We start from the raw sequence: 14,205 nt of genomic DNA, 5'->3' as shown, positions 1-14,205 counted from the left end.
AACATCAATAGTCAGTGCAGGTTTGAGGACGTACAGCAACATCTGGAACCGGTAATTATATTGTACATATGTGTGTGTGTGTGTGTGTGTAAATGTTGCTCAATCCTGATGGTCAGTGTTGAAAGCTGGAGAAGGAAAAAAGGGGTGGATGCATGTGTACTTCCTCTACACACACACACACACACACACACACACACACACACACACACACACACACACACACACACCACTCAGACCTCAAACTCCACAGCCGGCTAAGGTCCAACTCTCGACTTCCTTTCACTTCAGTCCAACTGTTTGTGCTGCAGAGGGATGTGGGAAGAAGGCAGAAGTAAAACACACAGAAGCTGTTCAGTGCAGATCACAAAAGCTCTAACATAAAACTCATACATTCAATATAATCACATTAAAGGGCCCATATTATTATTAAGCCTGAATACCCCCCCACTCACACACACACACACACACTTGTTTTGAAATAAGAGTGGAATATATGCCCTTTAATCATAATAACGAAAAGCTTATCCCTGTCGGAACAAAACCTCATACCTCCAAATATTAACTTTACAGGAGAAGGAAAAAACGTACTTCACTGTTAATGTAAGCCAATGGAACCGGACGTCTTTCCAAGTCATTTTGGGGTCGTTTCCTTTGGACCATTCTTCATGAAATTTACACACAATGTAAAGAGCAAGAGACTTTTTCAGAGTATGTCAAAAACCGAAAAACGACAAAAATGGAGATACGAGGTTTTCCGCCGTGCTCACTGCCCCCTAGCGTGTGTGTTCAGTAGTGCGTACGTGGTGTTTCACTGCACGGATGGGTTAAACGCAGAGGTGAAATTTGATTGATGTGGGACTAATAAGGGTCCCTTAATCTTAACTTCAGTGTGAGTGGGCAGGGCTAAACTGCAATAGTTTTTATGACATCACAGAAACGGTCGATTCAAAACGGGCTGTTCTAGCAGCGTAGTTTCAGTACGGACTGCAGCACAAATGGCATGTTTTGAAACTTTGAGTACCACGTCATACTTTTAGCTCACATGGACTAGAGTAAAAATACGAGTGCGGAACATTTAAGTCTTAAGGAAGCTTCAGTTGGTAAAGAACCTGTGTTAAGAAGATGTGAAGGCTCCTAAACCTTCTAAAAGGTGACCACCAAATCTCTTCTGTGACATCGCTGTGAAGACAGCAGCCCGTTTTTCTTTAATTGTGACTAATCCAGCCGAACACATGCGTATAGAAGCAGAAGAACAGCAGCAGGGCTGTGCAGAGCGAACACGGCGAGTGTGAGAGTAACCGGTTGTGCAGGTCAGGGAAGAAAAGGGAGTTAAACTGTCAGTTGACCTGTGGCTGATTTAATGACTGCACTTCCTCATACAGCTCCCACAGCCTCTCACTCACAGGGAGAGAGAGACACTCACTGATAGTGTCTCACCGTCTCACCGTCTTCTTCCGCTTTACTCTATCGAGTTGAACGGTTGTGTGATTATATTGTAACGTGGTGAGTTGCACTGCAACGTCTAACTGTGTGGTCACTTGCAGTGTGAAGCCCAGTAAACGAAGGCTATTCCTGCTTCAGTTCAGACACTGACTTATTACACCGTTTATATGATGATCTAGATTCTGGACTGCACTGGACAGAAATGTCAAATTTCTATGCACTTCCACTTTTGATGGAGAACCACACCTATGCAAGCGACTGGCTGGCATTAAGAAAGCTGATGTTGTAGTTAACATGTGAGATACGTTCATGTCTCTGCCCAGGCTTTCCATAAGAAACGTGCAAGTCCTCGTCATTTTCTTATACTCAGCTTTATCCTACATCACACAAGTCATGCTTTACAGTGAAATCCATCTATTTTCTAAGCCACTTCTCCCTCAGGGTCGCCGGGGGCGGGGGGAGGGTGCTGGAGCCTTTCCCAGCGGTCATCAGTCAGGATACACCCTGGACAGGTCGCTAGTCCATCGCAGGGCAGACAGACATGCACACTCAGACCCAATTACCACAGGGGCAATTGAGCATGTCCAATTGGCCTGACTGCATGTCTTTGGACTGTGGGAGACACCCGGAGAACCCGGCTGAAACCCACACAGACACGAGGAGAACATGCAAACTCCACACAGAGAGGACGCTGGTTACCTGACCGGGGAATCGAACCCAGGCCCTATTTGCTGTGAGGTGATGGCGCCACCCACTATGCTACCTTCATGAAAACAAGTGAGAAAAATAAGGAAATAAAACAAGTGTGTGTGGGTTAAATAACAGGACTCCTCCTAAAACACAAAAACATATCTCCAGCAAGGGCCTAGTAAACATCCCACTGATCGGAGTGCCGTCTTCCAAGCATCAATAGTTCTTGACTGAGCACCACATACAACTGACCGCTCCAAACAAGCGCAGACAACATCCACTGCCGTCTTGAGACGGAGATCAGAGGACTCCAACTGACCGACAGTTTCTTTGCAGCTGTCAAGGTACAGAGCAAGAGTCGTTTCCGCTGAACTGAAATATTGAGAAGAAAAATCAAAGAAAAATAGATGCTGAGCATGAACGTCACGGTCCAGTAGGACCAAGATCGGCGGCAAACTGATGCCAGAAATTAAGGACCTTAGAACAAAACCAAAAGCAGTGCAGGAAAGCGCCCGGCTCCCCGGGTGCTTTGGGTTTTTTGACGATAAATAGATGGTTCCCCCCCAGTCTGTAAAAAAAAAACAAACAAAAAAAAAAAAAAAACTCCTGATCGTCCAATATAAGATCGTTAGGCTGGACTGGGCCGACCCAAAGGGATGTGCAAGAAGGCCCAAGTAGGAAGATAAATAGCAGAAGTCAAACCGGCCTTTTTACTAGGATTAACCACTAAGCATTGGATGTAGTTGTAACGTCGAGCTCAGGGATGCTCCACAAGACCGCAAGGCAAATTTGAGCTGCACATACCTGAAGAAAGAAGTGCTGGGCAAATTAAATTGTTCTCCATTATCCTGAGAAGATCTTAATCCATTCCCATCAAAAAAATATCACCTAAAACGTGAACTCCCCGGGTTCCCCCCCCCGAGAACTGTCCAGTAGCTCTGACAGACTTTGGGATTTCTGACACCCTGTTATCTCAACATGACGACCGTTTTTTAGTTTCAGCTCCTAAGAAAGTAAACTCGACTGACTCGGTAGGTCGACTACTTTCGAGTTAAGGGAACTTAAAGGGATTTTAAGAATTCAAAAGCAAAACAAGAAGAGCACAATTAGCTTTTTCAAATGCATTTATTTTTTAACAAAATAGACTCTGATGTTCTTAGGTAGATACAGCAGACGAGGAAGCCACTCAGGTGAAAGTATTTACAGAACAGTTTTGTGCATAATTTTTTTTTTTTTTTTTAATGTACAAAAAGACCCATAATTCCACTCTCTATACAAAACAAGCATGTGCGACTCCACTGCCGTTAGAACTGCACAGACAGAAATGAGGTAAATTTACGCAAAGCATGATTTTTACGTCGACAGCATCTCTCGGATCACGGATTACATTCACTCACCGCACTAGAACCGCACCAGAACCACACCAGCGCTCAGAAACGACACGGAACAGCCGCCACGTTCCACTCAGGTTCATACACAAGCCACGTCTTTATCCTGAGTCTGTTTACACACCCGTTCACACATTCACCCGCACCAAGGGTGCATTTCACACAGGATCTCCGTTAGCTGGATTATTTCAGCCCGAAACATTGACTTTAATACAACATTCCACCATTTTTCCAACCAAATCTCAGTCCGCTTCACCCGCAGCGCACACCGATGACCATGGGCAGCAACTGTGTCTACTCAGAAAACATGAAAAATGGCTCAAGAGCTCAAGATGCTTGAAACGGAAGCCAAGAGGCGAAACCATCTACGGTAAATCGACCGCACGCTACAGATAAGGCGGACAGCGATTTGGCGTTTAAAGAAAAAGAAGACAATGTGGTTATCTGGGTAACTCGGATCCTAGAAGGTGCTTTCCCAGTTGGCCAGACAACTTCCAATAGTCAGGACCGTCCAAGAGGAAGCGTGGCAATGCATCTTCCTACCGGACAAAACTCCCTCTGGGGCTGAAGCTGAAATCCTGTGTTGTGACCCGACGCGCACGCACACCCACACTTGACTGAGGTTTTTGTTTTCATTTGCAGCAATAGATTAGCTGTTCAGTTCGCCCTGCCCACAAACTATTCGTATACAAAGGGGCACCAAAAAAAAAAAAAAACCCATACATTTAGCTCAAAGCTTAAATTCCAGAAACTCTTCCTGCTCGTAAGGTACAAAGTCTGCCAGCCTGGAGAAAAACATGCCGTAGCCTTTTCCACCTTTCAGCTCATTTTTAATCATTATTCCAACTCGTCTTCTGGAAAGACCTGCTCAGAACAGATCTTACCAACGGTTTCTTCTCTGGTCAGGTGTTACTTTGACTAGACCAGTGGTCACCATTGCTTCTGCTGGGGACCTTCTTGCAGGTTCTAGTCCAATCAAATTAAACACCTGATGCAAGTAATCAAAGCAATTACTATACGGATCACATGGCAAAAGGCCCAGCAGTTAGTTCTGTGGTGTGTACTACAGTAGGGATTTCTCCATTAGCCAGATAAATGAAGCCAAAAGCCAAACCCCGCCCACTTCAGGAGAAGGTGAGGGACGCTCCTACTGGACACGCCAAACTGATGGTTCAAGTCACCCAGTTAACCCTGTGAAATACCTCGCCAGATCGCTCAACAAAATGACAAAAATGCAGGTCGGCACAGACGTTTGGCTCACGTTATCTGGCTAACTGAGAAGTGACCTGCAGTCCGAAGAACGTCCCGGGTGACCGTGTGTGTGGTCCGTGTGCTCAGGTAGTTTCAGGAGTTTTTGAGCGCACTGATCTTGCGGAGCAGCTGCTGCTGTTTGGCTCTGAGCTTTTTCCTCTCTTGATTCTGCCGCCGCTCACACGCCCTGAGCTGCATCAAATACTCCGTGGCCCGGGTCAGGATGGCCACCTTTGAGGTTTTGGCAGATTCGGAAAGTCCTGGGATTTCCCCGCGGAGCGCCTGGAAACGAGAGCGAAGATCGTCCCTTCTTTTCCTCTCCAGAAAGTTTCGCCGCTGCTCCGTGGTGTCTTCAGAGTCCGAGCTGGCTGGGGAGGAGAGAGGAGACGAAGACGAAGACGAGGCCTCCAGTCTGGCTCTCTTCCCCTGAGGTTCAACATCCTCCTCCTCCTCCTCCTCCACCTCCTCGTCATGGTCAGATTCAGGGGACGGGGCGGCGTAGTTGTGCTGCTGCCGGTGGAGCGAGATGTGGAAGTGTTTGGGGCAGGGCCCATGGGGGTCAGCGCTGACCGCGATGGTGACAGGTGTGCGGCGGCCTGGCGGACGGCCGCGCTTTGGCCGACTGTCCACAGTCACCACGTCTATTTCATCCTCATCTGGGGGGGAAACAGCAGAAAGAGGAAGGTGTGCTGTGAGAGGAGTGCAGACAGGGAATTATACAGAACCTATGGCTGAAGGAGAGACTTTACATGGTGTTAAACCCCAATTACAGCACATTTTCAGCCATACAAGCATTGGACGTTGCATAAAATCAACATGAGACGTTATCAGATCACAGCTGTGTTGCTATTCAAAACAACCCTTCCTCTACTGCCTAACTGCAAGACCTGGACCAACTTCAATGATCACTCAAAACAGTGAATGGAAAACAGCAACACCGATGTACTAAATACACCATCAGTGTATTATTTCTGTTCCATAAAGTTGTACAACACTCATTAGGTGTGAACGGTTACTTTTATAATAACCCTGTTGGCTGTTTTGAATGAAGTAATACAAATTCAGCAAGCGCCCATATCGCCCCCTACACTTCCTGTAGTGTATTACAGTCTGTCAGAGCGACTGTGTGGATCATATGAACATTATAGAGCTTTTTAAATGAAACAGTAGAAGCCGTATCGCCCCCTACGCTTCCTGTAGTGTATTACAGTCTGTCAGAGCGACTGTGTGGATCATATGAACATTATAGAGCTTTTTAAATGAAACAGTAGAAGCCGTATCGCCCCCTACGCTTCCTGTAGTGTATTACAGTCTGTCAGAGCGACTGTGTGGATCATATGAACATTATAGAGCTTTTTAAATGAAACAGTAGAAGCCGTATCGCCCCCTACGCTTCCTGTAGTGTATTACAGTCTGTCAGAGCGACTGTGTGGATCATATGAACATTATAGAGCTTTTTAAATGAAACAGTAGAAGCCGTATCGCCCCCTACGCTTCCTGTAGTGTATTACAGTCTGTCAGAGCGACTGTGTGGATCATATGAACATTATAGAGCTTTTTAAATGAAACAGTAGAAGCCGTATCGCCCCCTACGCTTCCTGTAGTGTATTACAGTCTGTCAGAGCGACTGTGTGGATCATATGAACATTATAGAGCTTTTTAAATGAAACAGTAGAAGCCGTATCGCCCCCTACGCTTCCTGTAGTGTATTACAGTCTGTCAGAGCGACTGTGTGGATCATATGAACATTATAGAGCTTTTTAAATGAAACAGTAGAAGCCGTATCGCCCCCTACGCTTCCTGTAGTGTATTACAGTCTGTCAGAGCGACTGTGTGGATCATATGAACATTATAGAGCTTTTTAAATGAAACAGTAGAAGCCGTATCGCCCCCTACGCTTCCTGTAGTGTATTACAGTCTGTCAGAGCGACTGTGTGGATCATATGAACATTATAGAGCTTTTTAAATGAAACAGTAGAAGCCGTATCGCCCCCTACGCTTCCTGTAGTGTATTACAGTCTGTCAGAGCGACTGTGTGGATCATATGAACATTATAGAGCTTTTTAAATGAAACAGTAGAAGCCGTATCGCCCCCTACGCTTCCTGTAGTGTATTACAGTCTGTCAGAGCGACTGTGTGGATCATATGAACATTATAGAGCTTTTTAAATGAAACAGTAGAAGCCGTATCGCCCCCTACGCTTCCTGTAGTGTATTACAGTCTGTCAGAGCGACTGTGTGGATCATATGAACATTATAGAGCTTTTTAAATGAAACAGTAGAAGCCGTATCGCCCCCTACGCTTCCTGTAGTGTATTACAGTCTGTCAGAGCGACTGTGTGGATCATATGAACATTATAGAGCTTTTTAAATGAAACAGTAGAAGCCGTATCGCCCCCTACGCTTCCTGTAGTGTATTACAGTCTGTCAGAGCGACTGTGTGGATCATATGAACATTATAGAGCTTTTTAAATGAAACAGTAGAAGCCGTATCGCCCCCTACGCTTCCTGTAGTGTATTACAGTCTGTCAGAGTGACCGTTGGATCATAATTTAGGGATAACGAAGCTGCCAAGTTTCTTCATATTGCTCACCAGATGAGTCCGAGTGGGAGTCTGAGCCGGACGAGCCCGAGGCAGTCTTCTTCCCATGATGCCCTGGGAGGCTGAGCACCGCTGCCGGACTCACACACTGCGTGGCTGGGCTGCTGTGCGTCATGGCAGGTGCCACGCGTGGTGCCCGAGCCGTTGGAGCAACCTTGATATCACGACTGACTTTCTCCAGCTGCTGACCAGCAGCCAGACCACTCCACATGCAGTCCTTCAACACGATGGAGCTGAGGTTGGCTAAAACGTCCAGCGGCTCTAGGTCCAGCTCATACGGAGAGCTGTAATCCTCCTCGAAGGTGGGCTTTGGTGCCACCCAGCCTGGGCACTCTGCCCAGGACCTTGAGGGTGACATGGGTGGAGTAGGAAGCAGCTCAAACTTCTTCCAGATGTCCTCACTGGGCGCTAGGGACTTGTAGAAATCCTCCCCAGTGTCCAGACCATCATAAAAGTAGTGCTGCTGGGCCTCGAGCTCCATGGGCCAGAACCCGTCGGGTGCCGCGCTGCAGCTAAGTCCAGGCATTGCAGGGATTCGATTTACGGGCTGTAGGGAACGAAGCGATGAGAGTTTTAGTGGAACAATGGAGACATAATATTACTGCAACCTAATGCAGCCACGGTCCAACTGAGCTGGATCGCTGGCAACAGCAGCCAAAAAAGGTCCATCAGAATAAAAGAAAGAGAAATAAGTCAGCCATCAGCAAAAGAGCAAAATAATCCACAAATCTGACGCCAAAAAATAAATAAATAAAATAAATTGTCAAGATAAAAAAAACTTAGAAGCCAAAAAGCAAGTCTGATTTCATTCAAGCTCCCAAAAGCAAAAAAGTTTTAAAAAAATCCAAAAAGCTCCAGCTGTTTAAAATAAAAACCTAAAAAAAAAAGATTCCAAAAGCAAAATAAAAGTCAGTCTAGCCAAGCTCCCAAAAGCAAAAAGTCCAAAAGGTGTGAGGGGAAAAAAAGGTCTAAATACATACACACATCAAAATAAGCCAAAAAGTTCAGAAAACTACTGAACACCACAAGAAGACCAAAACCCCGACGGAGGCAAAGTAAAAGTCCGATAAAACCAAAATAAAAGCAGACAGGCGAACGTGTCCCAGCTGAGGGCTTGGACCCCCTTCCACTCTCGTTAAGTCATATTAAAGGCCGTGCAGGCTGCGGGGTGAGGGGTGGGAGCCGGAGGGCAGAGCCCCCCAAAGCATCTTCACTCACCCACAAAACCCAAAGCCCACCCAAACAGACCCAAAGCCCACCCAAACAGACCCACACCCACCCGCAACGGCATCAGAAAGGCTCGCTCACTCTTCTTCTGCAACAATTCACCGTTCCACCTTAAATGGTGCAGTAGTTACATGCAACCATTTAAGGTGGTGCGGAACACTGGAATAGGAAGCCAGCTTAAGCCCCACGGTGCCTCGTGCAGCCACTTACACTGCACCCACACCCTTCCCAACCCCCCCACCCTCCAGAAAGGGCAGCTTTTCCGCATTGTGAAGGTGTCCAGCTCCAAACTCGGCGCCCCCGAAACAGGAAACACTGGTGTCCAGCCCACGCCGGCGCGCGAGGCGGAAACCGGGCTAAAACGCGCGTGGACAGGCTACTCACCGGCTCATGTGGTCGCTGAGCTCGCGCTGTGGCCGGACACACGGCGCGCGGGGGAGAAGAGACAGGGACAAAAGAAGGCGTCCGGCGCGAGGAGGACGGAGAACTCCGGAGAGGACACAGGAGACGCAACGCGACGCAACCCCAGGCAGCTCGCGCAGACAACAAAGGCCCTCCGCTCGCGCGCGCTCCGCCGCAAGCCGCGCTGATAGAAAGTTGTAAAGGAGAAACAATGCGGGCGTCTGGGCTCGAGCCGCAGCCGCACCCCTAACGCACTTTTCGCGCCAACAGCTGCGTCTTTGTGTAGCTGGAGCAGCATAAGACACGCCCATGACCCCACCTACTCACGACGTTGGCTCCGCCCGCGCGGGCCGTTGGTCCCGCCCACTGCCCCATTCACTAAGCTCCAATTAGGCTGAGCTCAAATAACATTTTTATCCCGCTTATATACAGAAAACTAACCGAGTCAGAGCTGCTCGAATTCACTGCCTCATATCTGAGACATAGGCTTTATTTTATATATATATATATGCTTATATATGTTAGCCACCTTTTAAAACTCCAGCAACAGAGTAAATACAAACAATACCTGCTCTGTGAGGGTCCATGGGGGTCCTGACCACTGAAGAACAGGGTAACAGAGTATCAGAGAAACAGATGGACTACAGTCTGTAACTGTAGAACTACAGAATGAAACCATACGGTCAACGGAGCTGATAAAGTGGACAATGAGTGTAGAAACGAGGAGGCGGTCAGAATGTTACGCCTGATCAGTGTATATATATATATATATGTGTGTGTGTGAGTGTGTGTGTGTACTAGTATAGCATGGTGTAGTGTTTCATGCTATACATGTTCTCATTATATTTTCTTATTTTTACATTAGTTGTGTGTATTCTAAGTCCGTCTTGTCTGTTCACTGCTGGAACGCTCTAGTGTCCCTTTGGAAATAATGTGTTATTATATCTTGTTCACAGTGGTGGTGATGGGAACCAGACGTCTCCCTCTAAAAGCTCCTCACAGTGGTGGTGATGGGAACCAGACGTCCCCCTCTAAAAGCTCCTCACAGTGGTGGTGATGGGAACCAGACGTCCCCCTCTAAAAGCTCCTCACAGTGGTGGTGATGGGAACCAGACGTCCCTCTAAAAGCTCCTCACAGTGGTGGTGATAGGAACCAGACGTCCCTCTAAAAGCTCCTACAGAGAGTCCTACATGAACTGGTTCTGAATTCACTGCCTGATGACTGAGACGCTGTTTTATGAGAGTTTAGAGAACTTCAACTCCATTCATGGTGGAGGGAGACATGCAGGGCGCTGTGCGGCAAAATAGTCCCCAAAGAAAACTCATTATTCCAGATTTTCCACTGTTTTCCATCATCAACATTCCAGATAAGCTCAGAAGACTCGTGTAGGTTCTCTGGTGGTTCTGGATGGTAAATAAAGTGTCTATATCTGTGTTGTCGTCATGGCGACGCCTGGTTCCCATCACCACCACTGTAAAGTTACGCAGAAATTTTGAAAATTTGGTATACTTTCCAGTCAGGTTTATTTCTTATACACACACAGCACAGCGTAGAAAAGCTGTATTTACAGCTGGTAGCTAATGTCTGTGGTCATACGCTGTACTGAGCACTGATTACCAGTTACATACCTCAGAGTTTTTGGGCGCGAATAGGGGAACATCATGAGATCAGTGGCTGTATTTAGGCCTGAGGAACTGAACGACGATCATTTAAACGAAACAAAAATCATGCCTAAAGGCTTTATTCTCTGCTGACACCTCCAAAGGCCGGTTTTCAGCACAGCCGTTAAAAAGCGTGACCCTGAGTGGTTTCCATTCAGCGTGCGAAGTGAGAGATAGATGGGTGGTAACTGCCCCCCCATTCCCTCCCCCACTGTTTGAAGCGTCAGTGTGAAGGAGACTGAGGCTGCAGTGTGAACGACCCCGCTGACCTCAGCGGCAGCACTAATGACCAGCGCAGGTACACCAGCGGTCAGCGTTTAGATGAGGAATTAGGGCATTTTATGGTGTCAAAGGGAAGAAACAGGAATTTAAAGAAGGAATTTAACACAGAATTAATCAAACACAATGAATCACAGCATTATAATATAAACTAAACAGAATAAATCACAGCCAATCAGAGTCTGAGCTGGATTACTGCTAGTTGCTAGGATAGATGGACAGAGAGATGGAGAGACAGACAGACAGACGGACAGACAGACAAATAAATAGATAGATAGAAAGACAGACAGACAGACAGACAGATAGATAGACAGATAGGTAAGTAAATAGGCAGAGAGATAAATAGATAGACAGACACACACATAGACAGATAGGGAGACAGACAGATAAATTGACAAATAGACAGGCAGACAGACAGCTAGATAGACAGACAGATAGACAGACAGATCGATAGACAGACAGATAGATAGACAGACAGACAGACACACACACAAACACAGATAGGAAGACAGACAGACAGATAAACTGACAAATAGATAGATAGATGACAGATAGACAGATAGATAGACGGATAGATAGATAGATAGATAGATAGATAGATAGATAGATAGATAGATAGATAGATAGATAGATAGATAGATAGATAGATAGATAGATAGATAGATAGATAGATAGATAGATAGATAGATGACAGATACAGATAGACTGATAAACAGACAGACAGATAGATTGACAAACATATAGACACAGACAAATGAGTGGACAGACTGACAGACAGACTGACAGACAGATTGACAGACAGACAGACTGACAGACAGACTGACAGACAGACAGACAGTTCAGTGATCCCGAATGAAGCTGCAGTCACAGACACGTCGCTGTCGGGACCGAAGCTCATCTCTATTAAACCAGCGGCTGCCCTTCACGTCGTATCAGCACCTGACGGCCAGCAGACAGAGACGGGCTAGAATAACTGGGAATGAGCCCTTTCTCCGCGGAGTGTCATTAACAGTTCCGGATGTTTTTCCTTCTCTTGTAAATGGACCTTTTCAGGGAGGTTTAGTTCAGAGATGATGCATAAGGAGGAGCCACAAACACCCCCAGCTTACACGCTTACAGTCCTCACAGCAGGCCTGGTCAGTACGAATGCAGCTGGGTGTTTACAGAGGACGTCGTTTAAAGCAGCTGTTGGTGTTTTAGATGTGCCGAGTGAGGAGTTTGCCCGGCTCCAGGTGAGACAACAGCGGGACTGAGTGATTAGGCTTAATTAGAGTGTTTACTGACCCTCTTAAATAAACAAACAAAGAAAAGCAAAGTGGAGTTCTGGACTAAATGATTTCCATGGCAACGTGTTTGCTCACCGTCTGTGTGTCCGTGAGCCTCCTAGTGGAGAAAAGAGGAGGGTTTTATTTATTCTCTTGTTCTCCTCCCATCCCTCCATCAGCAAGCAACAGACAGGAGCGTCGGCAGGGAGAGAGACAAAAGAAGGATTTCAGAATTCCTTTTAGAATCCCACCCCTTCCCCCGCCACCCCGGCTTAAAGCCCACAGAGAACACTCACCCCCCCCATGCCCCCCCCCCCCCCCCACACACACACGCAGTTACCCCCCAACCAGTGGTGGACAGTAACTGAGTAACTGAGTAACTGAGTAAATGTAATTGGTTTCTGTACTTTAGTATTTTTGGTGTATCTGTACTGAAGTTTCTCCGTTCTGGGCGACTTTCTCCTTTCACTCCACTACATTTCAGAGTCTAATATCCGACTTTTTCCTCCTACATTTTGAGAAATCTGTCGTTCCTTTTGGTTTCTGTGTGTATAAAAACGTAACATGTCAAAACGAAAGAAGCGCAAAGCCAGAGCACCAATCAGGGCCCAGCGGTCACTTTGTTTAGAGCTGGTTTTGACCTGTTGGTCATACCGACCCAGTGCAGCACGCGGTTCAACGTCAGCGCAGCAGCGTAAAACTTTGGGAGAGTCTGTTCAACATAAATGATGAACTAACCTAACTTTGTGTAAATAGAGCTCAATATAGAAATATGTCCACATATGCAGTCGAGACTGACGCGGCTTTTTTCTGAATTTCTACAAACACCATTTCATTTTATAGTAAATGAGTTTGGGCTGGTTTATGTTTATGAACAGACGCCTACAGATCAACATAGTAAAGGAGCTCATCTGTGATCCTGAGTTTAAAGCCAGTTTTTATTCAACTTAAACTTGGAACTAAGTTGTAAATAAATCTGAAACTGAAACTTTGCTTGTGTGTAAAAAATGATTTGTGTACTTCGTCCACCACTGACCCCAACACACACACACACACACACACACACACACACACAGTCAGTTATAATGACACACCAATTAGAATCAATATAATCATTTTATTCCAATAGATATTTGAAAAGAAAAACATTATAATACTAAAGCAGCATTTATTTATCATGCATGATGAAATTCAATTAAAATAACTGCATAATTAATTACTTAACTAACAAACAACAGCTGTTGCGTCGAGACAAAGAATAAAATGTTTCTAAACTTATTTATGAATTTACTTCAGGAATGCAGACACTACAGCAGCAGCTTATATTACAAAGCCACGCGCTCGTTTGATCTACGATAAGATCCACACGTTATAAAGGCTTATTAATGAGCTATTCTAGCTTCTTAGCCGCACAGCTGGTTTTTCATGACGGCTGATATTTTGTAACCCAAAAATAATCAAATAAACAAAATAAAAGTCGAGCGAATGAATATTATAACAGGCACTGACCACACAAAGGACCAAACACACGAGTATACGCAGCATAACGATACACAAGGCAGACCTCGAGATCCAAAAGACAACAAAAGACCATCATCAAAGCATAAAGGCAGCCCTGCCTTTGAGCACGAGGCTGCTGGTCACACGGGCAGCTCCACACCAACCACGGCCACAGACGAGCTCCAACGCCCCGAGAGACGTTCCAGTAGACGCCAAGACCCTCCCTCTGTCTCCTCCTCTCCCTCACCATTCCTTCACCACCCCCACCCACCAGGAGCAGCGCTGAGGGTCCGCACTGCCTTTATGCTGCGGCTACAATGCGTGCTGCTAACAAAGGCCTCAAAGAGGGCCGGCCAGCGCCAGCTGATGCTGTGGAACCGCTCTATTGTTCTAAAAACAGCCATGCGCATGAACAATGAGGAGCCCCCCCCCCCCCAACCTTCATTCACAACCAGCTAGCAGCACAGCCCTGCTCACTGACTCTGAGGAGGCCTCAG

The 14,205-nt window shown here is 46.3% G+C and overlaps 1 protein-coding gene across 1 annotated transcript; it reads right to left on the bottom strand.

Annotated features, from left to right (window-relative positions):
• Positions 1 to 3,239: 3,239 nt before the first annotated feature.
• mycla (MYCL proto-oncogene, bHLH transcription factor a) lies at positions 3,240 to 9,269 on the bottom strand. Its single transcript, XM_017720109.2, has 3 exons — positions 8,985 to 9,269; positions 7,365 to 7,920; positions 3,240 to 5,428 (listed from the first exon to the last, which is right to left on the bottom strand). The coding sequence occupies exons 2-3, from the start codon at positions 7,897 to 7,899 to the stop codon at positions 4,866 to 4,868; spliced, it is 1,098 nt and encodes a 365-aa protein (XP_017575598.1). The 5' UTR covers positions 7,900 to 7,920; positions 8,985 to 9,269; the 3' UTR covers positions 3,240 to 4,865.
• Between the last annotated feature and the right edge of the window lie 4,936 nt (positions 9,270 to 14,205).

The sequence above is a fragment of the Pygocentrus nattereri genome, chromosome 5 (assembly GCF_015220715.1).
Source record: "Pygocentrus nattereri isolate fPygNat1 chromosome 5, fPygNat1.pri, whole genome shotgun sequence".
NCBI classification, from domain to species: domain Eukaryota; kingdom Metazoa; phylum Chordata; class Actinopteri; order Characiformes; family Serrasalmidae; genus Pygocentrus; species Pygocentrus nattereri.
Note: the sequence above shows the minus strand (reverse complement) of the source record. Positions and strands in the feature narration are given on the sequence as shown.

Excerpts from the sequence above, each read along its gene's own strand:
- mycla (XM_017720109.2), bottom strand. The coding sequence starts at position 7,899 with ATGCCTGGACTTAGCTGCAGCGCGGCACCCGACGGGTTCTGGCCCATG. Across the intron at positions 5,429-7,364 it reads CTCCCACTCGGACTCATCTG|ATGAGGATGAAATAGACGTG; the intron begins GTGAGCAATATG and ends TTTCCCCCCCAG.